This window comes from Dicentrarchus labrax, unplaced genomic scaffold (genome assembly GCF_905237075.1).
Source record: "Dicentrarchus labrax unplaced genomic scaffold, dlabrax2021, whole genome shotgun sequence".
Classification (NCBI taxonomy): Eukaryota; Metazoa; Chordata; class Actinopteri; family Moronidae; genus Dicentrarchus; species Dicentrarchus labrax.
This window is the reverse complement of record NW_026136704.1, coordinates 44,497-72,452: the sequence shown is the minus strand read 5'-3', so window position 1 is coordinate 72,452 and position 27,956 is coordinate 44,497. Positions and strand designations below refer to the sequence as shown.

At 42.1% G+C, this 27,956-nt stretch overlaps 2 protein-coding genes across 2 annotated transcripts in view; both read left to right on the top strand.

Annotated features, from left to right (window-relative positions):
• mdga2a (MAM domain containing glycosylphosphatidylinositol anchor 2a) overlaps positions 1 to 20,368 on the top strand; it is a 75,873-nt gene extending 55,505 nt beyond the window's left edge. The window contains exons 9-17 of the mRNA XM_051398924.1: positions 801 to 1,073; positions 5,085 to 5,233; positions 7,878 to 8,055; positions 10,339 to 10,359; positions 10,447 to 10,602; positions 14,579 to 14,749; positions 14,828 to 14,958; positions 15,663 to 15,762; positions 15,940 to 20,368. Coding sequence (XP_051254884.1) covers positions 801 to 1,073; positions 5,085 to 5,233; positions 7,878 to 8,055; positions 10,339 to 10,359; positions 10,447 to 10,602; positions 14,579 to 14,749; positions 14,828 to 14,958; positions 15,663 to 15,762; positions 15,940 to 16,028 — 1,268 coding nt within the window. The 3' untranslated portion in view covers positions 16,029 to 20,368. The remainder of the gene's footprint in view (positions 1 to 800; positions 1,074 to 5,084; positions 5,234 to 7,877; positions 8,056 to 10,338; positions 10,360 to 10,446; positions 10,603 to 14,578; positions 14,750 to 14,827; positions 14,959 to 15,662; positions 15,763 to 15,939) is intronic.
• LOC127362766 (uncharacterized) overlaps positions 1 to 27,956 on the top strand; it is a 143,288-nt gene that overhangs the window by 94,174 nt on the left and 21,158 nt on the right. The window lies entirely within an intron of this gene.

Here is a 27,956-nt window from a genome sequence, read left to right as displayed (position 1 = left end):
TTTCTCACTTTAGACTGACTGACAGCAGATTCATTGTGTATCTTGTTGTTGCAGCTCTACATTGAAGCTCGATGTTTTGTGCCGTTTGATTAAACAGAAATATTCTAAATGTCTAGTGCATATGGTTGAGTTTATTCCAAGATGATGAAAACCGCAGATTCACTAATCTTCAAGGTTAAGCAGCCTTTCTCTGTGTTATTAGCAGAGAACAATATAGGAAACCTTCAGGTGATGACAAACATCAGATTATATCAGCTGTAGCTAATTAACCTAAATTATTAAACTGATGAAAGGCCAAAAGGAAATGTGTCTGGTTAATGTGCTCTTTGCATTTTATTAATATTCATTGGCAGAAATATAATGTTAATACATAAGAGTATATAAGAATCATTGTGTTTTTGTTACCTTAGATTGAGATGTTTTTATCCACAGAGGGAGCGGGTCCTCTTATAGTCCGCCATTTTGAATTGCCATGTTTCTACAGTAGCCCAGACAGTGGCAGCAGTAGAGCAGAAGAGAGCATAGACAATATTAACGGCTTCGGTTTCCTGCCGGTAAATCCGACACAGAGTGGTCTGTGCAGAAGGAGGAATTCACTCTATTCAATTTTAAGTCTACTCATGGATCATAAGAAAGATTTCTGCAGAATTCAGTCTCGACAGATTTAGTATCTTTTACAATAAAGTTCTATGGTTTCTACAATGCGTGACAAACAACATGCATTTGTGAAGGTGGTGGTAATTGTTCTGATATTCTTCTTTGCTGTATCGCCTCATATTTCCTCTCTCTCTCTTTAACAGTCCCGCCCACTGTGGAGCCAGTGTACACAGAGATCCGTCAGGCTCTCGGCCGGGCGTTCAGCCTCACCTGCCGCCTGCTGCGAGCTCACCCAGCCCGCCTCTTGCGATACGAGTGGAAGCTGGGCTCCCGCCTGCTCACCGTCGGACAGTTCAGCGACCAGCGCGATGACACCAACTACCTAGTCAGAGCTCTGAACCGAGAGGGCTACGGCGAGTACACCTGTGACATCACCAACGAGGCCGGGGCAGGGCGCTGTACCTTCCTGGTCACAGGTGGGTCGGGATGACTGGGGCATGATGGGATGTTGACTTGAAGGTATGAGCAGATTGGACTTTCTTTTTCTTAAATAAACCGATTGTAGATTTTATATATGTTGTAACTCTAACAAATCGGTTGGGCTTGTCTATAATTACTTTAGATGACTAAAACATGTCTTACATTGTTTGAGACTTGACACAACTAGACATTTCAGAAAAGACTTTACTTGGACTTGTCCTGACAGACCTGTTCCTCCGGAGCACGTTGAACCAGTCCCAGTTTCTCAGTTAACTCCCCTCTGTTGGGGTCAGGCAGCTGTTGTTGAGGTTTTGTTAACAGGCCTGAGGTCTGATGGGAACTCTTAGCTGATTTCAAACTTTAAATGTTTACATCTCCAGGACGAGAACACGATGGTTAATTAGAGTTTATCTCATCTTTAAATCCTGTGTGCTGGCAGCCACAAGCAGAGAATCACTGAGAGTTTCCTCGAGGGAGTTTGAAGCGTCATAAATAATGTGCAGAGCTTCAGGAAACCTTCACATCTTCTCACACATCTGAACTGACAACAAACACTTTACTCTCTGCAGGAAGATTAGAAAACGTCCTGCCTTTAATACCTGGCTGCCTCCTCTCTGTTGTTGAATTAACAGTTCAGGTCATGAAGGCTAAAAGATGACTGACATCCATGTTTTGGAACATTTCATGACTATGTAACCAAAAAGACATTTTATCTTTTATGTTTGTCGATTTCTGAAATCCTTTGTTTTCCTGGTCTTTTTTCTATCTACATTAATTCCCTCAAAGGGCACCTATTCTACTCGTATCAAGCTTAATATTCTCAGTCTGAGTACCTTTGCATGAGTCACTCTGTAAACAACACCCTTATTTTTCTTATACTGATTATTCATGCAGCTTTGGACCACCTTGAGCTCCCAGTCTGTTAGCAGTTAGCAGCAGCTAGCAGTTAGCTAACTGCAAGTAAATGTACATCTGTAAACTCTGTTAACCCCTGAGAGTTGAAGCACAGAAGCCGTAGGACATCAAAGAAAAACCATAAAATCTGTAACCTTCCCTCACAACTAAAAAAGCACTTTCAGCAAATGCATCTTGGTGAGCAGAGCAGTCCATAAATGAGACCTGGTCCCTGTACTTCATGGGCGTGCTCTGCCATGCTCTGTCTGGAGCAGATAACCATATGAAGAATCTGTGACAGGCCAACGTCGGCTTCAGTCACATCCCAACTGACATTTAAATGCCTATAATTTATCAAACTGCCCCTGTGTCAGTTGTGCTTAATTTTGACTGTTTTCTGAGTGTATTACTTTTAGACTAGTCCACTAGTCTCAATTAAAATTCCAGTTTAATCGACAGTTAAATGAGTCACCAGGAACATCCCCAATATCTACTGTGATTAAATCTGTTTGCTTTCACACCACACACACCAAACTGGTACTGGTGCCTTGAATTTGAATCATCAGAATCAAAAATCACTCTACTATAAAAAGCTATAAAAAATCTATAAAAGCTTGTTTTGAATCTCTAATGTAAATGTGGAGTCGTCACTGAGTCTCCAGACTGCTGTTTTTCCTCTGAGAGCTGCTCTGTGAAACCAGACGTCACACAGGAAGTGCTTGCTGAGTCGACTCGTATCTCCGTCCTCTCCTGATGAAAGCTCCCCTGCAGAGACGCCCTGTCAGCGCTGCGAGACTCTTCCTGTAAACCCGACGGCTGCTTTAAGCCTCTTATCACGGTCGGCCTGCGAGCAGCGGCGTGTTGTGCAGGCGGCAGCAGAAAGCAGTTAAAGAGGAGAAGTTGTAAGCTCAGGATGGAGAGCTGATGGAAAATGATGGCGATTATGTCGGGCTTGACGTTGCTGAGGTGAAGTTTGTGTTGTTAATCAGGTGTGAACACACCGGTGGCATTTTAAACCTCGCTCATCCTGCAGCAGCCAATGAGACGACGGCAGTAAAACTGACAGAAACTGTGAGACAAAACTCCAAAATGACGACTCGCCAGACCGTTAGACTGTTCATCACACCTTCACAGGCTCAAACGAAAAAGCTAAAGTTCAACGTTGGCATTTTTCCTTTGTCTGTCTCTGAGGTGAAGCAGCAGGAAAGATTCATGTTTGCATTATTCATGTTTCCATCAGTCTGACGTTAGATCATAGCAGGTCACTGATACTCAGACTGAATGGACGTCTCTCTTCCTCTCCGTTATTTACTTTGACGTTTCATTCTCCTTATTTCCCTCCTCGTCGTCAGCATTTTCTCACTTAGTTAAAAGTAAGGCTGGTTTCTTCCTTAACTGTCTGGTTCACTTTGTTTAGGCTGCTGTGAAATATTCACTGAAGTTTAGCTCTGTTTGGTCCAATATTGGGTCCAGTGTTCTCTGAGTTTTAATATTTGGCCCAGTATTCGCTGTGTTTTCGACCACATCTCATAGTGTTCACGAGCAGAGGAGTTTCAGTTGTCTTCAAGTTATCTGAATCCCAATTACCCCTCTGATCACTTGACCAAAGTATGGAACTGTGAAGACAGAGACTGAGCAAACTCTGTCCACACTGTCAGAAGTTGACCTTGAGTTACTTGAGTCAGCCAATCAGAACTCAGCTCTGTGTTATCAGGTCATCCATGTTGGAGTCTTGGGCTGCGTTTCATTAGTCGTTTAACACGCCCTCGTTCACTTGCCCTCGGGGGAATCCCCGCCGCCATCATAAGTGTCGTTCCAATTGTCTGCAAAACTGAAGTGAACTTGGTGAGATGGACCCTCGGAGGGCTGAGGGAGCGAGTGAACAACGATGGTCACTCCGAGGTGGATATCACCCACAATGCATTACAGTTTACGTCATTGCCGCTATAACGCCGACCGCTGCCAATGAGTAGACTCCAAGGGCAAGTGCGTTTCATTTAAATCCCCCGCTCCTCCCCCGCCCACTTTCCCTCCGCGCTCCAAGTGGCCTCCGTGCAACGTATGCTGTTACGTCATACCAAGGGCTGAGGGGAAGTGAACGAGGGGAAGTGGAACTACTAATGAAATGCAGCCTTGGTCCAGTCAGGTGAGTTCTTCTTCTTTAATGGTTAAATCCTCCAACCCGAACATCAGCAGACCTGGTGGTGTGTTTACTGTCATATTAACTTGAGCTTTATTATCTGCTGCCTGTGAGATTAACACACTCACAGATGTCTTTTTACTCATTCATCACGTCTTCCTCTTCTCTTTCATTGGACAAACAAACATGTAACATCTTCAAGATTAATCTTTGCTTTGTTGCCAATGACTGAATTCATCTCAATCTGATCCAGAAACTGACAGTTGACTTATCGATACGATACTTATTGGTACTCAGAATAATTTGCTGCAAGAAAAGATTCATTAGTTATTTTATTAGGACTTTGTTTTTGCATTCTCAGTAAATTCAGCGCACCCTTTTGAATGTTTTCAGCTTATGTAATGTTACATAAAATCATTTGTCCCAGAGTTTATAGATATTTCAGTACTGACCAGTCACAAACTGGTACCAGTTCAGATTCTTGATGCCCTACAGTGGACAGATTGAAACAGCTCAATATTTGATCTGGTTTCTCCCCAGTTCAGTCTTTAGCTTCAGCTCACCATTAGCTGTTTATTGGTGAAATGCACCTTGGGAGTTGTAGTTGTCTCTTCTTCTCTTGTTAATAATAATAAAAAAAAGCAGAATAACCCGTCAAGTTGCACATGATTTATAAGCCATAATATTTTGCTCAGTTTAGTCCATATATATAATTTATTAATATGATGAGCTTTATCTTGCAATAATAACCAACAACTCTGAGATGGGTTACAGGAATTTAGATTCATTAGTGGAGTGAGTGAGGTCTGAAGTCCCGCCTACCAGTTTCTCCCCTCGCAGACTGGATGTGATCACCCTGTCTCTGTCGCAGTAAACGGTTCCAACCTGACTGAAACACATTTCATGTTTTGTTGTCATGAAACAGAAAAGGGAACTGACCTCTGTCTGACCTTTGACCCTTGTGTCTACCCAGGGAAGGCCTACGCTCCAGAGTTTTACTACGACACCTACAGCGCTCTGTGGGAGAACCAACCTCGAGTCTACGGCTTCAAGCTGCAGTGGACACAGATGGAGCCCAACGCCGTGGACCGGATCCTGGCCTACAGACTCGGTATCAGACAGGTCGGTGCACGACATATTATTATTAACAAATCTCATGTTGAGCCTGAACCTAAGAATCTTCTTCCTCTGTAGAGCTCCATCAGAAACACATCACCTTCATCATCCTTCATCACCATGAACACACACACACTGTAGTTTATTTACTCACTACAACACCATATGTGGAATCATCCGCCTGTGGAAATAGTCTCCAACAAATGCATCATTTCCTCCTGTTTGTTTGATAAAAACTACAGTGAAGCAGCTGTTTTATGAATTTACATAAATCCAGTGGTAGTTTCTAACAGGGTTCAGCTTTGGATGATTTCATACAGTAGTGAACCTCTTCATGTCAGCTTCCTTTCAATCTCAGCCTGGCCTACAGTTTGTGTACTAACTAAAGTATGTTAGCACTCAGTGGCGTCATTGTACCCATAAATCCATCCATCCTCAGTCTCTAGTTTATGGTTGTACAGTTTTCACGAGGCTGTGATTATCCTACAGGTCAGAATAGCTCATTTTATACAAACAGTGCTCTCGCTACAGTAAACTGGGTTACTGTGGGGACCAGTGTCATCAGACATGAATACAATTGGGCTCATTGAAAGAGTATTTGTAACTCCAACACTGTTTATGGACCCCAGTGTGCAGAAATATTCACATACACACATTTATACTATACATAAAAACTGCCTGGGATTAGCATACATTGGCGTGTCTGTTAAAAATGCACTGTGTGTCGGCTGTAATACAGATGTCCTTCACACAGGGTCCCCTGGTAGAGCCCATGTACGCCGGCTGGGTCCTTGCTGCAACGGCCACGGGTTTGTCCTGTGGCCCTTTGCTGTGTGTCATCCCCTCTCTCTGCCCCCCCTTTCCTGCCAGTCTCTCAAGCTGTCCTGTCAAATAAAGGAAAAAAGCAAGAGAAACCAAGAGAGTACTTTCTACTATTATACTTTGAGTACATTTCAGAGCCAATAGTTTTTCACTTTTACTTGAGTAAAGAATCAGTTCAACCTCCTCCAGTATCTCCTGTTTATCCATCCTTCCATCAAGTGTAATAAATTGGAGGAAAAATGAGGAATGTGAAGCTTCTCTGCAGAGCAGTGATTTGATAATGTCATTCCCTCTGTGAGACATTTATTCCGTTCCTCAGACTTCAATGATGCTGCAGAGCACTAACATAATCCATTTGTGTTCAGATATGTGAGTCCAACATGAACAGACCCCAGGGATGTTTCAGCATGTCGACGCTGTGTGCTGCTGCAGTTTATGGAGGATTTTCTGATCTTCTTATACGTTGATGTGTAAAGTTCTGAGCCGCAGTGGAAAAACACTGCACGTTGATTGGACCGCCAGGAGAGGGTGGTTTCTGTCTCTTACTGAGTTGATATTGTGTAGAGATGGAGCTCTTTTGAGGAAATGTTCAAGGAAAATGCTCTCTGTTAAATCTTCTTGTTGAACAGAACTTTATTTGAGAATGTGGACAGAAAAACCCTTCAGGACACGTTTTGAGGATTCCACAGAGTCTGATGAACTGAACGGTTAAAACGGGACAGTAATGTAATGTTACACAGTGCTGGGCATGATGTCTTTACCTGAGGCTCCTGCAGCATCAGCCTGGCTTTAGAGAATAAGGAGAAGGAGAAGGAGGGCTTGTTGCCACGGCAACCTGCCTGTCTTTTCATTCATACAGGGCAGTGTGGTGCAGAGAGAGAAAGAGAGCAGAGAGGAAGTGCTGATGGGACAGAAAATGATAAAAAGAAAAAGAAGAAGACAATGATGATGCAGACAGACAGAAGGAAGTTTACAGAAGAAAGAAGGAAGAGGAGGAGGAAGAGATGAAGGAGGAGGAGGAGGAGGAGGAGGTGTTTATTGGAGTATAAAGTAACAGAATGTTGTTGGTAATTAAATAGTCCCTCTGGTCTCTGATAGGGATTTCTTTTTTTACAGTGGAGTTCAAGTGGGTATCTTCCATTAACAGTTTATAATCAGTGCACTCTCTCTAACAGCCAGCAGGGGGCAGCTCCACTCTGATAGTATGGAGTCTTATGGAGAATGAGCTCAGTAAACAGTTTCCTGATGAGTTTCTGGTCTCAGTCTCTAGTTTCAGTCTTCTTCCATACAGCATGATGTTCATTTAGTAACTGATGGTCCCATTTAGAGTAAAACAGACCATAAAGCAGGGTATGCTTTAGGGCGGAGCTACCTTGTGATTGACAGCTCATTCTCAGTGAGTCCGTCCAGCTCAACGCACCTAACTCAGATCAAACTGTCAAACAGTGCTGATCAGATATGGATCCAGATTCTTATGGATATGGATTTTACTTTGCATATAATTGTAACATCGTAACTTCATTCAAAGTGGACAGAAACAGAATAAAACTCATTAAAAGCGTCTCTGTTAGTGTTTCCAACAATCACCAACTCTGGTTTGGTGGAAATAAATCCTTAATTCACAGACGTAGAAGATAAAAACAGACCAGCTATGGAAACAAACCACAGAGAGGCTGCGATACAACACAGGCAGAGGGAGTGAGACACCATGTGACTCTGTATCTGTATATAGAGAATATATTGTTAGCTGATATATTAATGATCAGGTCAGTGTTGAATGAGATTCACTGCAGCGTCCTCATTAATAAAATGTGTTTGTGTATTTCAGATGGGTCAGTCTCGCTGGTGGGAGCAGGAGATTCCCATGGAGGGAACCATCCAGAAGGGGGAGCTGTTGACCTACAATCTGACCAAACTCGTCAAACCCGATTCCTACCTGGTCCGCCTCACGCCCATCACCCGCTACGGAGAGGGCGACGCCACTGAACGCATCATCACATACAGCGGTACGTTGTTGACACCCGACATCCTCAAGCAGCTGGACGTTAAATAATGGTTGAACATTTGTGATCCAAATTATTATATTCATAAAATGATTTGGCTTAAAAGATTCTCGTCGTTTTATACTTTTATAGATACGTTTGATAACGATGAAAATTCAAAAATCCTAAATTTGCAAAAACTATTATTGAGACATTTCAAATGTTTGTTTTTCTTGTTTTATTATTTTAGTCTTGAAAGGAAATGTACAGGTTGATTTAAAGATAAATAACCATAAATAAGATTAATACATTTGCACAGAAATAGAAAGATAAGAAACATTTTTGTATTCATTTATTTTCGTACTTACTTATTTCCACTGTAGTCTTATGTAATGTTAATGAGGGTACGTATAGAGACCTGGTTGGCTCTGCAGGGACAGCAAATAGAGGTCATTATTAATTAATACCTTAGACCTAAACATGATATTTTAGAGTTGTTTTATCATCCTGTGGAGCATTACAGGGTTTCTGCCGCACTGCTTCTCTTTACTTATATGAAACAACAACAAGAGAACAAAAGAAATGCAAACTGTTGAGCTGTCACAGAAATCCTGCAGAGAAACGTCAAAGTCAGGAAATACAGAAGTGAAATGAAGATGACAAACAGAAACAAACGCAGAGGAAGCTCACAGCGGGAGGCGACCACACAAACACAGAAAACAACAAGAACTCGTCTGTTCTGTGATGTTGAGTTTTGACAGACTGTCAGTGAACGCCTCGCCTCCTGATGGTCACATTAACTCCCCACGGCAAACACAGCCAGGGTTCAAACAGGAAGTTCAGACGGCTCATCAGCCGACGGGCGAAGGTGAAAGCCTCCACCTGACGGCGCCCTGCAGGTCGCAACCTCCCGCAGCTGTAGTACAACTCCTCACTCATTCATCTATGTCTTCTATCTGCGCAAATGGAAATAGTTTATTTACACTAGTGAGGAGGCTGTTAGTGTTTCAGTTCATTCAGCCTGTAGAGAGACAGGAAGTCAAACTCTGCACCAACAACTGCAGAAAAATTCACTCAGGGAGACGAGGAGAACCTTCAGTTCCGTTAGCTCTCAGCTAATGTAGAACACATCAGACTGTAGGGGGCGTGGCCTCAACAGGCACCGCAGTGATTGACGGACTGACCACAGCAGCGTAGCAGGAACAGTGAGCTGGTAGTCAGAGCTAACAGTGCTAAGAGAGCTAACCAGCCATGAACAGCTGCTGTCAGACTCTCTGGTGGACCGCCCTCCTCTGATTAGAGAGGACTGTCTCCTCTGTGTGTGTCAGCAGTGGACTCACAGGTTCAGGATGATTTACAACAGTTTATAACTGATTTTCATAAATTAGGTAAAAAGTTCAGTTTAAAGCTCACTAACAGGTTTTAGTGTTGAGTTCCTCTTCAAGTACTTTAGTAAAGTATTTTACTTATTTATTTTCTGCCTCTGCCGGTAACAGTGAATTTATATATTGTAATAAATCTGATATTCTTGTCTCCTGGTTCCTGCTGCAGTGTGTGTGTGTGTGAGAGTGTGTGTCTCTGTGTGTCTTCCTGTCTTCAGCCTGTCTGTAGCGCTAACTCGAAACTAGCGCTGCTAACACACTGTGACATCAACCACCACACCTCCTCTGCACTGGAGTGAGGCCGAGCCTGCAGGACACACACGCACAAACGCACGCACAAACGCACACACACACACACACACACACACACACACACACACACACACACACACACACTTTTAAGGATCATTTTCCAAATCAGTTTTTAAATTGATTTCCTTCCTTCCAGGCAGCCGTTAGTTTCCTGCAGAGAGAAAATCCCTCACAGTCGGTGTTTAGTCAACTTATCCACTGTGTGTGTGTGTGTGTGTGTGTGTGTGTGTGTGTGTGTGTGTGTGTGTGTTGGTGCTGTAGGCTGTTGTCTTCACACACGGCTGTAAAAGGTCATGTAGTCAGTAAATTAACATACTCTGAGGCTGTGAACACAAACACGAGGTTAATGTTTCTGTGATCGTAACTCTGCTTTCTCTCTGCTTTTACTGTGTTAAAGGATAATGCTGGTTTTATTTTGAAATACACAGGAAGCAGAAGTTTGTATGTGGTTGTATTTGGACTGTATAGCTCTGTGGATAGGTAGAGCCACAGGTGTGTTACCACGGTGACAACATGTGTTTAAAAGGCTGAACACTAATCAATACAATCATAAGCAGAACTTCAATAACATGTCGGGTTTATCTAACAGAGTTCTTGTTCTTTCCCCTCACAGCTCCTGTTAACCCACATCTCAGTAAGTACCTGTGGACACTCACCTGTTATTGATTATTGATTATCTTCTGATAGATTAATATTATTGTATTTCGGTGTTTCTGTTCAGGGGAGTTTCGTTGTGGTTTCGAGGACGAGGCGATGTGTTTGTTCTCTCAGGACAAAACCGACGAGTTCGACTGGACCCGTCACAGCGCCGCCACACGAGACACCAAATACACCCCGAACACCGGACCGAGCTCTGACCACACCGGCTCCAAGCAGGGTACGCACACAGAACAACACAGAACCACACACAGAACCACAGAGAACCACACACAGAACCACACAGAGAACCACAAACAACCACACAGAACCACACACAGAACTGCACACAGACCCGCACACAGGTTCAGCTTTCTTCCTGCTTTCAGACTCTTTATTGATCGGGGCGTTACAGGAGCTCACAAACAACCTCAAAGGTCCAAAGGTGACGAATGTCGTATAGAATATATTTTATCTATAAAAGATCAATAGAGATTGAAGTTTGCTAACTGGGCCTTTCTAAAGAACCAATCAAAAGGATCAGAGACTAAAGAGACAGAAAGAGTAACAGAGGGAAATTTCATCACTTCAACACTTTCTCCTAAATTGCCACATTTTCCAGTGGCGTTTGTCCCGTCTCCCTCCTGTACAGACAGAAGGACGTTATCAGGAAAAAGCAGCGTGTCACAAATACAAACCGACTGTCAGAGCGACGTTCACAGCCTGATTACGGAGAAGAAAATGTCTGACTGAATTATCTTTGTACTGTCAGCACTGACACTGGATCTGTAAGTAGGCGTCGTGAGCCGACCTGTCAAACTGTCCAATATGCCTTTAGTTAGACAAAGATAACTTTAGCATCTGTCCCAGAGCAAAAAATAGTTTGCAGGGAAGAGTGACAGTTCAGAGTTGAGAGTTTTGTCTGTTAATTTACTTTTAAAGAGTCACAGAACAGTCAGCTGTCACGTCCACACATTTCCAGAAGCTTCAGTTTGACAGCTGATGTTGTTCCATTTTAATCCTGAAAACTAGTTTTACTAGTCCCGCCATTCTGCCACTGAAGCTCAGCAGTGATCGTAGAAGAAGTCCGTTAGAGGGAAAGAAACAGATATTAATGATTCAGGACCGTTTGGGATCCAAACAAAGATCCTGTCCTCATTGTCGGTCCCTCCAGGATCTTTTTATGGATTGTTGGGACCCATAATAATGTTTTAGCTGAGTGTAGCATTTTTTTTGTGTTTTTAAGATTCACTATGAAACTAAATTCAAATTTCCCCCGTCGCATTGCACTCCCACTGCTGTGCAGCTAGCGCTATGAGCTAACGTCAACACCTACCTTCCAGCGCCTTTGGATCTCTGAATCTGTCCATCAGAAACTCTGTAACTGACCTCGGTACTGTAACGTTATTCCCTGTCCGTCTCGGAGGCTGTGTTCTATCCCGGTCCTGCTACTGAGCCCGGTTCTGTCGCCCGCTAACAGCAGATACAGTTAGTTAATCAGCAGTTAGCTACTTTAGCTAAAGCTATCCGTCCATCAAGAAACTCTCTCTACAGTTATACAGTAGTGCTAACTAGCTAATGGAGTTATAAAGTAGGTGTTTGTACAGTACTCAGTGAGGTCATAGATCTGAAACATCCTGAAAACACCTGAAACAGAACTTCTGGAGGACAGGAGACGTACAGCACAAAGACAGACGTGATAAAAACTCATAAACATCGATTATGACTTCACGGGGACTTTAAGTATCTCTCTGTTTTATCGAGGACTCTTCGGGAGTCACGTATCCCAGAATGCATTTCACATTAACCGCTGGCGTCCTGGTCTTCCAGTGGAAAACCGCCACACAGCGAAGTGCAGAGTGCGAGTCACAACCTGTCGTCTCGCAGGCCGCCTGCTGCAGCTCCTCCAGGCAGGAAGAGACCAAATAATCAAATCTGATTGGCTGTCAACACCTGGCCATCAGACTCCGCCCTGAGGTAGAGAGACAGCCGGTCAGACTGAGAGAGAGAAATACACTTACAGGAAGTCTCATTGGTTCCTACTGAGGATGTGACACACATACATACTGTATATATTATAGTTATATTATAGTTATATATAAAATATCAATCAGCTGCTCACTGGAGTTTCTATCAAAGATTAATCCCAGAGCAGCCAGAGGTTCCCAACCTTTTTCCTTCAGTGATACAAACTATATACATACACACATACTTCATGAAGGTTTCAGATCAGATCAATAAGTCAATCATACAGATAATAAGCATCTTTTTGACAGATTCAGAGTTTCTTCCTCTTTGGTGGTTTTAAGGAGCAGAACATCTCTTCTAAACAAAAGGCTGTGACTTTCAACAGAACAGTTTATTTTCACCAAACATCTGCAGAAGGTTTCCAGTAAAAGAAAAAGGAAAGATAAAAGTAAAAGCACTTTAAGTCGCAAATAAACAACGTATTTATAGTGCGCTGGCGTTGACCTGCAGCCTGTTGCAGTCGCTTCTGCTCGTCTTCTTATTTTTCCAAACTTTTAGCTTTCTTGTTATATCTTCGTATTTTTACATTTTCTGTATATATTGTTGTTTATAATTTGGTTCAGCTTGAGCAGAATGCAACCCATTTCCCTCCAGGGATACATACTGATTCTGATTCTGATGTTACTGTTCCAGCTTTATTCAGTGTGTTTGTATCCATCAGAGACTGAAACATCCAAGATCAACTCAATCATTAAACATGAATACCACTGTAATTGTTGTCATATCTGTGTTTTATAAGTGTTAATAAACTGATTATAAATACGAGAAGCAGCTTGGTTCGTTCGGGATTAACTGCACAACGAGGACAAATATAAAATATCTGTGCGTGCTCAGAGTTTAATCCCCGGGTAAATAAAATAACTCCCCATATATTCAGCTGATCTGTGACAGTTTGTTGTTCGTCTCCTTGTGGAAAATCAGCCCGTTCTTCTTCTTCTGCAGCTCGTCTCACTCTGCAGTAGAATCTCATTAAAGCGAGCCTCGGGCTGAGCCGTTTGCAATCCGCTGTCAAACAGGAAACATGCGTGCGTGTGCGTTTTCTACACTCGTACAATTTAATTTGTGAGGATTGTTTTTTCTGCTGAGCCGGAGGTGGATTTGTTTGCACTGCTGCGGCTCTCTGTAGGACTGTGACATTAGCTTTTACTGTTCATGCCTCCTGGGTTAAACTGTGCAGGAGAGCAAGGCAGGGCCACAGGTTCAATTCCCTGTCCAGCACAGAGAGTCTCATTAATGATTGGATGAAAATTCCAGTTAAATTTGGTTGTTTTTTTCTAATCCTGTCTTTACAAGCATTTGATTTGCATTATTTACCTGCATATGTACCCTCTAGGCAGCTCAAACACAGAAACGTTACACTGTTCAGCTGTTCGATATATTTTGTTGCTCTGACTCACTGCGGCGAGAACAAACAGCTGGGTTGACGAATCGTTAGTCTCTCTCTCTTTCTCGCTATACTCAACCTTACTCTCTCATCCTGTACGCTCAGTAATGGGTTTTAAGAAATAAAAAATGTAATATTAATCCTTTAAGATTGCAGTCCTATTGTACCTTTGTTACAACGTATGCAGAAACATTTACAAAAACTCACTTTCTTTGTATTTTTATATTGAAATTTAATCATAAAATAACATGTGTAGCTGCCTTTAGCGTACAACGAGACAGACAGAGGACAGTTTGAGGACAGCGGTACCAAGGTGATTTGTGGAGTTTCCAGATGGACTTGTTCCTAAAAGAAGCTAACTGTCGCTAACAGTAATGTTAGATGCCGTTAGCTATTTAGCTCCTGCAGCTAACGCAAGCTGAGCCGGCCACAGGGTGCAAGGAGCCAACCAGAAAAAAAGTACTTTCTCATTCCTTTATTCCCTGTCTTCAAACTGTCCCCCGTCAGCTTTGGATGCTGCATTTGGTCCCGGTCTGGACCTGCTGTTCACTGGGAGCGTACTGGGGGAGGTACCACACATTCAACACTGTTACTTCCGCGATGAGTCCTTCCCTAACTGCCTGTTTCTAGAGGAAATATGTAAATACGAGGAAGCTGCTTCCGGTTTAATGTGGTAGTCAGTAGTACCGAGGTAATTTGGTACAGACTTTGGGACCCAACCCAACCCAACTCATAACAGGGAGTGTTTGAATTATCAACCCCTGAGCTGACCTCTGACCCGGCCTGTGTTGTGATGGTCTCACAGGTTTCTACATGTACATCGAGACGTCGAGGCCGAGGCTGGATGGAGACAAGGCCAGGCTGCTGTCTCCCATCTTCAACATGAACTCCAAGAGCTCCTCCTCCTCCTCGTCTGCCACCAACAACCCCACCTACTGCTTCGCCTTCTACTACCACATGTACGGGAAGCACATAGGTAAGACTGCAGCAGGCCCTCAGGTGCAGGATATAACTCCAACAACAGACTCCTGACCCGGCTGCTTTCTGTCCGCAGGAGCTCTGAATGTGTTTCTGCGTCAGAAAGGTCAGACGGTGAGCGACACCTCAGTCTGGAGTCTGACCGGTAACCAAGGAGACCGCTGGCGGCAAGCCAAGGTCAACATCCATCCAACCACAGCCTTCCAGGTACAAGCCACACCCACTTTATTTCAGCGTCTGAGAGCCTTTTGTGAGGTTTGTTTTTCATGTTTTTATATACTCTTGGAGGGCTGAGCAGGATTCAGTTTTCAGTTCACCACGGCACAAAAAAAGAGAAGAGAAAAAAATAAAATCTTATCTATGAAAGAGTTTTAACTGATGTTGACTGAATGTCATCTTAAAGATATAATCCTTAAGATGTTCCCAATATCAAACCCATTTTGGATTCATTCAGTTTTATAGAATTATTGGCTATTGGTCCAATGTGTTTTTCTGTATTATTTGTCTTTTTAGTTATCCACTGTACAGCACTCAGTTTACACTGTGTTTAAATGTGCTTTATGAATTAAATTTACTTACTTACTACTATTTGTATAAATCAATGAATAACCATTCAGTGTATTTATATTGATTCATTATCTCTCTGTGTACTTTATGTGATCCATCTGTTTGCGGTTCAGTCTCCAGCTGTGTCAGGATTTACTTTCTGCAGCTCAAACACTTAAACCGGCTTTTATTGTGAAGCAGTCACAGGAAGCACTCTGTGTTTGTCATCACTCAGTATTTTTAAAATCAATCAATTAACGAAGAAAATGATCAGCAGATAAATCCGTAATGGAAATAATCATATGAGTACTTTTACTGGAGTAAAGTATCTGATTACTGCTCAGTCTCCTGTTTCTGTCTGGCAGATGATGATGGAGGGCGTCCGGGGTTCGGGTATCGAGGGAGATATCGCCATCGATGATGTCACCATTGAGGAGGGTGAATGTAAAGACCCTCCCCCCAAAAGTGAGTAAACTGTAAAGACAGCGTCCGTCCTTTAATGAGGTTTGATCCTACACATTTCTCTCATTTAACGAAGGTTGTTTGATCTGTAATTACTAATGAATCAAACTGTCAGCAGAAAATGTGAGTCGTCAAACACTCTCTCTCTCTCTCTCTCTCTCTCTCTCGTTTCCCACACAGATCTAAGGTCTCCCGCCCCGCCCTCGTCACCCCATATATGGCAGCTGTGTGTCACTCTGAGTCTGGCTCTGATTGGCCGGCAGAGGTGACCCCCCCTCCTCTACAGAACGCCACAACCATTGACTCTCCTGTCCCCCCTTCACCTCCCCATCCAATCCCATCATCCCCTGCCATTCCCCCCCCCAACTACCAAAGATATGAACTACAGAGAGACTTCCTGCCAAGATGGCTGACACAAAAGGTCAAAAGAGCTCATAGAGATGGGATGACTTAAAGGAGCAGTCCACCACGGACATTTGAGCAGAGTCAGGCTAGCAATTTCCCCCTTTCTTCCAGACTTTATGCTAAGCTAATCACATCCTGACTTAAGACATCTGAACATGTCGCTCTCAGGAAGACAGACAAACATTTCCTCTATTGTCAGAAATGGAAAATAATATCCATAACTCTGTTTTCATTAGTGTCTAATCAGCTGAATATAAGAATCTACAGAGAGGATTCCCCGGCAGGGTTCACACTCTTTTTACACTCAGACATTTCCACTTCCTGAATTGACTGCAATCATTTTGCCAGAGCACAGGCTAAAATACAATAAAAAATGTTCGGGCTAGTAAATCTAAAATAGAATTGAACACGTCTTTTTTCCAGAGCTGATGATGGAAGTAGTTTCACTGTTGATAGTCGCACATCCTCAGTACCGATCGGACACTCACAAGAAGAAAACGGACGCGTTAAGTTTTTGAAAAACTTTCCCTAAAAAGAGCAGACAGCATCTCGCTACATGGCAGCTAAGAGGGTTTTTAATAATAATAATAATATTACATTTTATTTAAAGGAGCCCGTCTGGGCACTCGAGGAACACCGTACAATACATAAAAATAAAAACAGTAAGAAATAAGAAACAATTTGATAACTGCTAATAATTAAAGCAGTTTGTATGAGAATAGATTTCTGCCATGTTTTCTACAGGAGCCCAGAACGGACAAATCAAACACTGCCTGTAGATAGAACCGTTTCATGGCCACCAACTTTTCTCCTTCATGCACAGAACCAGCTCCTGTAATCCGTAAGACCGGTGGAGGAAAAGAAGGTTTCTATAATCCCGACTGCAGGTTTGTTCTTTACACGATGTTTCAGATGAACACGGAAAGTCAACAGAACTTTATTAAACGTACACAAGGAGTTTTCCCGCTAACGGCAGGTACAGTTAGTAGAAGTTAATTAGCAGTGAGGCCATAGATGTCTGTCACGCCTCGCTCTCAGAAACACTCAGAAGAGAGAAAGCATTTGATTGGACGCCACATTAGTGTAAAGTCACTGTCATCCGTTCTCTCCTGTGGAACTTGTTGACCTTTTGGTTTCAGCTCTGCGCCACAAAGCACAGAAAATCAGGCGCTTCAGTCAGAAAAAGAGGAAATAACAGCTTGAATGTCACCTTTCCTGACCTCCCCTCTATCCCATCATGCCCACTCATAACCCCTCCCAGTCCTCCCCCTCCTCAGATCAACAGTACTGTACCGCGAGCTGGACGGACAACCGGCAGTCTCTCATTTTACAGCGGGCGGACGACAGAGTTAAAAGATACCTTCAGATCTTATTTTGACGTCTGTCTGTCTGCGGCCCACCGGGGAGGAGAGTTCACCCTCTGCCATGACATCAAGTGCCTTCAGATTCACAGAGGAAGAGACCGCCGGGCCGAGGACCGCCGCCGTCGTCACGGAACAAAAAGACAAAGCATCAGACATCGTTACGTCTTAATGGCCGAGGAGAAAATAACCGATGAACAGAAATATCTCCGGGTCTGATTATGCAGAAAATCAGTTTCTTACAGATTTCTTGTTTGTTTGTTTTTTTATTTAATGATGACAAGAGGATTCTGGGAAAAAGGAAGCCATGTTGGATGGCATTAAGAGGAGGCAGCAAAGAAGAAGCCATGGACAGGAACTCTGGATGCAGACAGGAAGCTGTTTGATTTATTTAAAGAACAACACGCAGGATCGGGGACTGGATATTTATCCAGTGGGATTCAAGCATTTGGTCTCTCAGAACTATTTTAGTATTTCAAGAGTTTTCAGAAGGACACGGAGACTTTGATGCTACCTGAGACCATTGGTTACCTTAAACTACAAAAACAGCTTTTGGAAAAAAGAGGAAGAAAAATGCATTGTAAAATCAAATCTTATATTGTTCCTATGATATTATAAAGATGGGGGGAGTCTTTACATTTCTCTTTTATTTTGATGGGTTTGATGAGGGTGGGATTTTTAGTTCTGGTTTAAGTTCTTTTTATTTGTGGAAAAACTCAAAATCAAGTTTGAAAGATTAAAAAAGTTTTTGTTTTTTAATTTCAGGGAGTTGATGGTTTGATACACGTCCTGCTGAAAAACACATTTCTACTAATAATCCACGGTGAGGATTCATTAAAAGAAAAAGCACAAAAAGACAAAAATATATTTAGTTAAACGAGTCTTACACACCTCATGTTTCATATGGAAGCTCATTTCTGCCCTGAAAAAAAGATTGTATTGTATAAATTAAAATACTGGTCATGACTTAAAAAGTCACTCATAAGTTTTACATATAATGTAACATAATTTCTAATTAATTGACTTAAAAAAAGTAACAATCTCGATTCACTATCACATAATTTAAAATAATATTTTGGACGCTTTAATTTGGAATTTGTCACATTATTTTAACTTAGTGTCTCATAACTGAAAATCACAATGAGTGTATGTATTAGTCTGGATTCTTAGGGGGGATTTATTTTGTTATTCACATGATCAACTCGATAGGACTTGAGTTTAAACAGATTGTTAATTTAACATTCTTCTTCCACTCAGTAAGAGAGATTAATCTTTTGTTCTTTCAACCTTAATTGTGACTTAAAAATATAGAAGTATGATTTACTTGCTGGTTTTGTTTGTCTTTTATTCCTTTTTCTGGCAGAAATGGTCTTCCGTACATCAGCCTGTATTCATGTTGTCACAGAAAAACCACACGACTGCCATTTTAATCCACGTGGTTTCACAACATCTGTGGAAAAAAATAAAAATTTTAACTTGAAAATACATTCAAAGACGCAGTGAAAGAGCAGTTGGAGCAACTTTAGGTTCTTTATGTGACAAATGTCAGAGTATTTGTGGGTGGGGTTTCATTTGCAGGATATAATTGAGTTTGAATTGAGTGAGTTGGACCTGCGACACGAGATAAAGAGTGGTTTAATATGATTCACTGTGTCTTTAAAAATGTCTTTCATGGAAAAAAAAGTTTCACAACACAATACTGATAAATCCTGATTTCCATCTCAGCCTTTGATAAGAAGTCTTTCAGCAGAAGATCCATTAGATAACTTACACCCTCAGATAAATATCGTTTCTTTTTAATGCTTTGTTGATTTTTTTTTCCTCCCTGTGGCGACACTTTTCCTCTCTCAGTGTGTTTTTCCAGTGCAGCTGATAATCAGATTTTTATTGAAGCTCCTCTGGGTGTCCGCTTATCCTCCACTGCATCATTATCACATTAACTCTGTTCAGAGGACTCAAACTGTGCATTAGTGATTACAGCGCAGTCACACACACACACACACACACACACCATCCCCACTCATAAACTTAAATAATGTGTAAATCAAAAATCATAAATTATGACACAAAGTCACAGTTTGTCAAATTAAATCAGAACGATGATATAATCCAGTGTAATCCAGCCTGAGGGTCGGGACCCATATTAGGGCCAAAACTTCACAGAGGATCGGAAAGCCTTTACCGCCAGTAGTCTCAGCCCCGAACAGAGACAAGACTTTGGACAGATACATAAATAAAATGTCAGAAAAGTAAATTATAGCACATGATGAATAGAGACGGAGGTCCAACACAGTCGTGGATTTAGACCACCCCGAGGTCTTGGTGCTTCATTACTCTGCTAAGCAAAAGCCGCATTTTAGAAAAATAACTTTGGATTGTTTTAAAATAAATAACAATAAAAGTAAGACCCTCAGAACTGGTCACATGTTGGTATGTTAAAATCACTCACAGGTCACACAAGTGAGTAAAAAGTTCTGAATTCATTAAATCGTCTACATTTCAAATGATCCTTGGATGTGATAGAAGTCGTCTCAGCTGGTCAGAACTGTCAACTCTCTGCAGTGGAAAAAATATGTCTTCATTTATTCCCCTGGGGGGTCTGATGTCTGTGTTGTTTATCTTTAGATTTTTTGGGGAAGGGGCAATAAAATAAAAGTTTAAAAAAGCCACCGACGCGACTCTGTGGACGTGTGAAGAAAGATATTTTTATAACTGTGATTATTCTCTGCAATAGATTCTCAGATCAGTTGGACTGACTGAAGGTTACACTGCATTCTGGTTATTATTATTATTATTATTATTATTATTATTATTATTATATGAATAAATACACTCCAAATGTACCATTTAATGGTTTTCTGTTATGGTGTCCTCGGCATCATTGTGTGTGTCAGTGTGAGTGTTTGTATTAATGACCTTGTGGGGACAGAGACCTGTTCTCATTGGGCCATGTGGGGACTCTCTTCATTGATGGTCCTCACAAAGTTAAAAATATACCTTTTGGGTACTGACTTGGTTTTTCCAGCCTCCAATGAATTGTTAAAGAGCAATGCATTGAGCCCAGACTGGGGACTCTGCTCCTATCAGGTCCCCTCAGCCTTAAGCTTTAGATCTGAGGTTACAGACAGTGAACTGAATACCTTTGAAGTTCGGTGTGTAATATTTAGGATCCATTATCAGGAATGGAATATAATATTTATAGCTATGTTTTCATTAGTGTATAATCACCTGAAAATAGGAATCGTTGCTACTTGATGTCACAACAAACATGAAGCAAATTCCTGCGTCCTTTTATGTGAGTAAATATTGGCCTTTTAATCTGACTCACTGCGGCAGTATGAGCCCAAAACAAACAGATTTAGCTGTAATTTATTTTGTAATAATGGGGGGTGGCACCTTTGTGGCTGTTAGCAGACAGGTTGAGAAGAGTGTCAGTAAATGTCTTCAGATCAAAGCAGAGTCCAGTGTGACTACGGGTGTTTATTTGTTCAAAAGCTCCGGCTCTTCTACACTTCACAACCTCAAAGTTCAATATTTTAAACTCGCACAAATACTTAAATGCATATTTGCGGCTCCAAATTTATGTCATTGGCGTCACTTGGCAAGGATTTGTGCCCAGTCATGTTTTTGCATTGATTTTTTTTAGGTCTCATTGCTTTGTGTGAACACAGGAACAGGTCCTGTTCTACGGAGTCTACCATGTCAGACCGCCATACCTAGAATGGACCCTCTAGATAGGGGCATTCACATTTTTCGCAGCACTCTGCAACTTCACTGCAAGATGCCACTAAATTCTACCTACTGGTGCTTTAACATTGTAGACTACCAGACAAAGACTATATTTACAATATAATGTGTCCAGGAAATGCTAGAAGTCAGAGAAAAGGTCTGCTGACTGCTGGTCCTGTTTGAATTCAGTCTGCTTTGGAGGAATAGAAAGAAAAGTAAACAATTTAATTAAGTAATTTCTCTCATTTAAATAAAATGATTGACAGCACAAAATGAAACCAGCTAATGAGAGTTTGTGGAGGACGAGTGGGAACTGAATGAGAATCCAACCATCTGGATGGAAATGACAGATTATAAAGAGCCGACTTCAAAAAGACCTGCTGTGTTGTTACTGAATGAAGTGAATCCCTGCATGATGAAATGACTGATGGCATAAAACTAATTTTAGACATATTTCCCCAAAATTCAGCCCAACATGTTTTCTATCTTTGGAGTTTTTTGATGTCTTCTAGGATTTTAAATAAAGTTCTGTGGCTTTGAAAAACACCAACCTGAGTTTATAGCGATGGAGACTGAGCTGTTGTACTAATGCACATCTTGCCGAGTCAATCATGTCACAGTGTTTTATGTAATCTGTAATGTTAAATGCTCTCCGGGAGCCGATTGCAGCAGCTGTTCCTAAATTCAAACATAGCCACGTGGTAATGTCAGTGTTTACAAAGTGGAAATTTACGCATTGATAAATTAAAACCAACTCGTTCTGATGAAGAGATTAGTTGTTATTTACACCCACTAGTTGTTGAACTAACTGACAAAGCTAACATTAGCATTGTTGTTTTGATCAATCAGCAACCTCCAAGCCAACACTGAAGTAATACAAAATGTTTTTTGGATTTCTCTCAGCACCATTTTGCCTTGTGGGGGATGGAAAAAACCTTGAAACCTAAATGTTGGCAAAACCTGCAGTTCCTCTAGTGAGGTTTTCAAACTTTACAGCAGAAATAACCCTATTGGTCTCTAGAGCTAATTTCCCCATAACTGTACGTCTATATACTATAAATTATATTAAAGATTAAAGTTATGCAGAATTAAAGACGTGGCTAATTTGAGTGGGTACCGGCTGTTTTCAATAACCAGGCTTCTTTCCGATTTGACCATTTTTTATTAGCCAGAGCTGACCACACTGAGCTTCACAAACATACGGGGAAGGTCACAGAGGTTAGTTCACACTTACTTAAGCATGTTTCTTTTTTTTTACAAGACAAAAAAAAAGATTGAATTTGGATATAAAGATTAAGAGAACATATTTTTTTGTAAATGTTTTGTCATACATTGTTAAATATGTTGATGTAATCATAAAGGGTTAAAAAGGCATTTTTCATTTCTTCTGGACTTATAGAAAAAACTCCAGCTTACAAATGAATGTACTGAAGTAAAAGTACAATGTTTGGCCAATTCGGAAAAGTGCAGGAATCTTTGTACTTAAGGACAGTACTTGAGTAAATGCAATTAGATACATTTCTCAGTACATTGTAATGGGGTGGTAGTAGTATACCTACTTACTGTTGGAGAGCTGTAACATCTCTCTTGAGACTGAAGAGTTTTTGAACTCTTCCTGGTTCTGGTCCAGGACTCTATGGTTTCTGCCCTCGGCCTGCCGCCATGGATGATTTGTGTTCCTCCATTAAGTTAACATTGGAAATATAATTTATAGTCTTCGGGGGTCTCCTCGAAGCTGGTCCATTCATCAGCTGTGACACAGCTAACGAACGTCTCCGACGCTCTCAGACCGCAGCGCTCGCTTTGTTTACACCGGCCTTTATTTACTGAATCTCGCCTGGCGCCACAGCAACCTAATGGCCGCCATTCATCATCCCTCAATTGATTTTCAATTGCAGCGCTGCAGTGTGTTAAGCAGATCAGAGTCGGGCCGGTCTATATCTGGAGTGAATGTAAGTGGGTTTGTTAAAGCCCTGAGGAGAAGACTGTAGTTATGTGGTGGGTGGAGACTTTAATGTGTTTTTGATTCTTTTCTACTCAATCCATCCTGTGCTGGCCTGGTTTGGCACAGCATGGCACAGTTAAGATGTCACAAAATAGGCTTGATCTGTTAGATGTGATAGATGTGTAAGATGAGCAGAAGCTGAATGTTTGGTCCTCGTTGTAGAAGTGAAATTAGATCACCAACACTTGACGACTTTCTTCTGCTGAGTTTCAGGTTTTTTAGTTTTTTGGATTTCTCTCTGTACCATTTTACATTTTGGTGGTTGGAAAAGAAAAGTCCTGCATTTTGAAAACTTTGGCAAAAACCTGTAGTACCTCTTTAGGCTGAATCCAGCAGTGAGTCAATCTTCATAAGGCCCCATAATAAAATGTACAACTTGACAGCACAAATAAATGTTTACAACCTGGTACAAAAAACTGTTTTGGTCTCTATAGCTAATTTCCTTGTTCATAACAACTGTACAGTGGGTCATTTTGTACAACTCACACCTTTAAATTATATTAAGGATTAAAGTTATGCATAATTAAGGGCATTGCTGTGAGTTACAGGTGGATGCCATCACAGGCAGCTACTTAATCAGGCTTCATTCAACCTGCCTAGCTCCACCCACATGGCACTATGTCCAGTTATGGATTAGACAGAGTCAGGACTGCTAAAATGGCAACAGCCAGAGATGACCACACTGAGCTTCACAATGGCTCTTTAGAAACCTATGGGTGATGTCATGTACACTATGTCCCTGTTTAATTATACAGTCTGTGCTTTACAAACAGTTAAGATAAAGCTTTAATACATTAACAATAACAAATGGTTTGACACTGAATGCAAAAACCTATGGAAAACTTTAACGAAATTACCAAATGAAAAGTGTAATGTGAGGGTTCGGTATGTGGTGGTGTATCACTCTTTATGAGAATAAACAGCAGGATGGAGACGGATGACTTTCTCAAGCGGTACTTTACTGAACACAACTCACAACAACTCCACTTCCTTGTTTGATACCTAACAAATCAGAAGCTAGAACTTAGACTGAGGTAAACGTGATGGAATCCGAGAGGCAGATTCAGCAGAATATCCTGACTGTGTTAAACATGTAAACATGTAAATGTGTAAATAATAATTGTGTAACATAAATATATAAATGATTAACTGACTAAACATTGTAAATACATTTCTAGTAAATTAACTCAAATATAAATTATATTAACTTCTAAGCCTTACAACTTTCAAATATGCATTAACTCCACTTCTAAACCTTCCATTTTCTCCCCCTCCCACAAAAGAAACGTCCCTGTTTTTCATCAAATAAATAAGCAAACAAGTAAACAAAAAAGTAACTGTAAACAACAACAATAAAGCAACTGTGTCACTTCAGAACATAGTCTTTTAGGAATCTGGGAGGTCTAACTGGACGTTTCCCAGGGCGTAGCGAAGAACCAGAACCTCGAGGAGTGGAAGAGGGGACAGTGTCAAACTGGCATACTGGGCCAGAGTGGGGGGGGGGCAGACCAAGACTGAGGGGAGAGTGGGATTGGGGGCTGTGGTCGGGGTTGTGGATGGCCAGTAGGAGGGGCTAATGAGGAGTACTGCTGTGGCCAGATAAGTTGTAGTTCTTTGTGGCTGCCAACTTTGAAGGTTTAAAGGGCAAAGCACCTGACAATGCAGTCAAACGAGGGAGTTGAGGCTGCAAAGACTCACATGTAGGTGTCTTATGTCCACGATCTGGCACAGGAGCATGGTAGGGTCTGAGACGGTTGTAGTGGACAATCTGGGACTTATCAGACTGATCCAGGAGATAGTGAATCTTGTATGTCACTCCAGGAGAATCCACATCAGATCCAAGGCACTCTAATATTTCAAAGGGGCCTTTCCAGTGAGGAGCGAGTTTTTGTTTTGCTGTTGTGGGGTCATTTAACCAGACAAGGTCTCCAGGAACATAGGGAGTAGGGTTGGGTACCGAAACGCGGTACCAATAGGGCACCGGTTCCGACATAAACGGTAGTAACCATACCGAATAAGAACGAACATTTCGGTGCCTCATTTCGGTGCCTGGCGTTTTTTTTACCGCTCCCCGGTGTTCCGGTGTCAACTTGCGTGACGTCAGTGCCGCTACTCAGCACACTTGTTGATCAGAACTGATAGTGAGAAGATCAACGAAGATGCCGAAGGCAAAATGCTCCAAGGTTTGGCTGCATTTCACGTCTAAGGATGCAGACTCAGCGACATGCAAGAGATGCCATAAAACAATTGCATGCAAGGGAGGTAACACGTCGAATGAATTTGATGAAACATCTGGCGACACATGGAGTTTATTTAAAGCCGAACAATGCACCGTGTTTGATAACCTACGTGACGCAAGGTCGAGCACTTCAGCAGCCGCAGCCAGTGTCGGCCTCGCCGGACAAATTGAAGAGACTCCCAGCCCTGCCAGTGTGGTGGTGGACATCACAGATGATGATGATGACATCAGCCTTTCCTCTTAGGGTAAATCTAGTAATTTAATGCCAACCGCAAAGCATGCATGTCAAGTAGGCTAGCAAACACTGTTGCCATTCAACAGCGTGAGTGACAACGTGTGCTATGTCGTTAACTTAATATTGTGTTCAATTTGGCCCTGGAAATAAAAGGGTATTGTTTTTTGACAAAGTGTGTGTGGTTTCATTTTTTTAAGTACCAGTTCGAGAACCGTTTAAGCACCGGAACCGTTTAAAAAATACCGAGTAGGCACCGGTATCGGATACCGATACCCAACCCTAATAGGGAGTGCACTTAACACTCTTGTCATACTGTCGTTTCTGCTGATTGTTGGCACAATCTCTGTTCCATGCAGCAGAACTGAAAGCGGACTGAAGTTTCTGCGTCAATTGTGCAACATAGTCAGCAGGAGAATCTGTTGTAGACGAAGATGGTGTGTTGTTAGGTAACAGCATGTTGGCAGGTATCCTGGCTTCATGTCCATGTGTGAGGAAGAATGGTGTGAAACCTGTTGTAGAATGAGGGTTGGTATTGTAAGCCAAAGCAACTTGGTTGAGGCAGTCATCCCATTCACCAGGCTGTTGAAGAAGTGTCCTGGCTAATTGATCAATAAGTGTCCTGATGAACCTCTAAATCATGTCGTCACACTGAGGATGATATGGGCTGGTTTGTGTTTTCTGCACGCCCAGCAGTTCACACAGATGTTTCACCAGGTCAGACTCAAACTGACGTCCCTGATCATGTTCACAGAGGAAGTTTTCAAACAGACATTTTGCAACTGTTATGGAGTGCTGGTCTGGAATGGCACAGAGGTTGACATACTTGGAGAAATAATCGTGGACAACAAGCACATACCAAGTATGTCAGCTGCGACCTTTTGGAATGGCTCAGTAGCAACAATTGTTTTCATTGGAGCTCTCTGATGAGGTATGGGACGAGCACATTTCAGGACTTTATCAGCAGATAGATGACCAGTTACTGGATTTCCATGCAGCATCTGCAGAACAGTGTCTTTTAAAGCATGAGGGACAATCATTTGATGGAGCACTGATTTTGTGGATGCGTTGAAAACTTTACGGCAGAGTACACCATTATGAAAGGTAAGTCTGTGGAACTCGTGCCAAAGTGCCTTCTCAGCAAGTGTGCGTTTTTTCATGCGCCAGTATGGTGGTTTCTGTCCTTCAGCTTTCCAGCTAATGACCTCTGACAGTATGGAGTCTTGCTGTTGTTCCTTTCTGAAATCATCTTCAGGGAGCTGAAGCACAAATGTGGAGGAGACTGTGAAACACACTGTGAGGAGGCTGAAGGAGGCTGTGGTCCAGTCAGGTTACAGCAAACTGGCATTGTATCAGTACTGCAGAGGCTGTGAATTACAGAACTGACAGGACTAGACAGACTAACAGGACTTGGGCTAGAATGTCTCTTGTCAGAGTGTGGATTACCAGGAGCACTGGAGAAGGTGCTCTGCTCCATTGGTCTGATGTCAGCAGGGCGACCTGACATTGAGGTGACTGTGGCCATCCTTGTGAATTACAGTCCATTCAAAAGGATCAAGTTCAAGAGCCCAGAGTGCACGACGACCAGTTCTGTCATTGTCAATGGGTATTTTTCTGAGACCCAGGAGAGGTCTGTGGTCAGTGACAATAACAAAGGGCTGTTTGTAAAGGTAGTGGCGGATATGTCGCATGGCCCAGACAATGGCCCAGAGTTCTCTGTCATATGTTGACCATTTTTTCCTGCTTTTGTGAGGACATGACTAGCATAAGCAATCACTTTTTCTTGATTCCCTTGTCTCTGAGCAAGCACAGCACCAATAGCAGAGCCTGAAGCATCTGTGTAGAGGGAGAATGGCACAGTAAAGTCAGGGAATGCAACCACTGGAGGGTTTGTGAGTGCATGTTTCAGGTAAGTGAATGCATCCTGACATTGAAAAGTCCATTGGAAAGGTGCATTCTTCTCTGTGAGTGCGTGCGTGTATGGGGGCACTGTGATGTGCAAAGCTTCTGATGAACTTGCGGTAATATGAACAAAGTCCAAGAAATGCTCTTACTTCTGTAGCTGGCCGTGGAATAAGCCAGTCTTCAACACTTTTCACATTTCGCGGTCTGGCTGAATGCCGTCTTTGGATACAACATGGCTCAGAAACTGTACCTGATCTCTGGCAAAACAGCATTTTGAGGGATTCAGCTTCAGGCCACTTGACTGGAATCTGGAGAGAATTT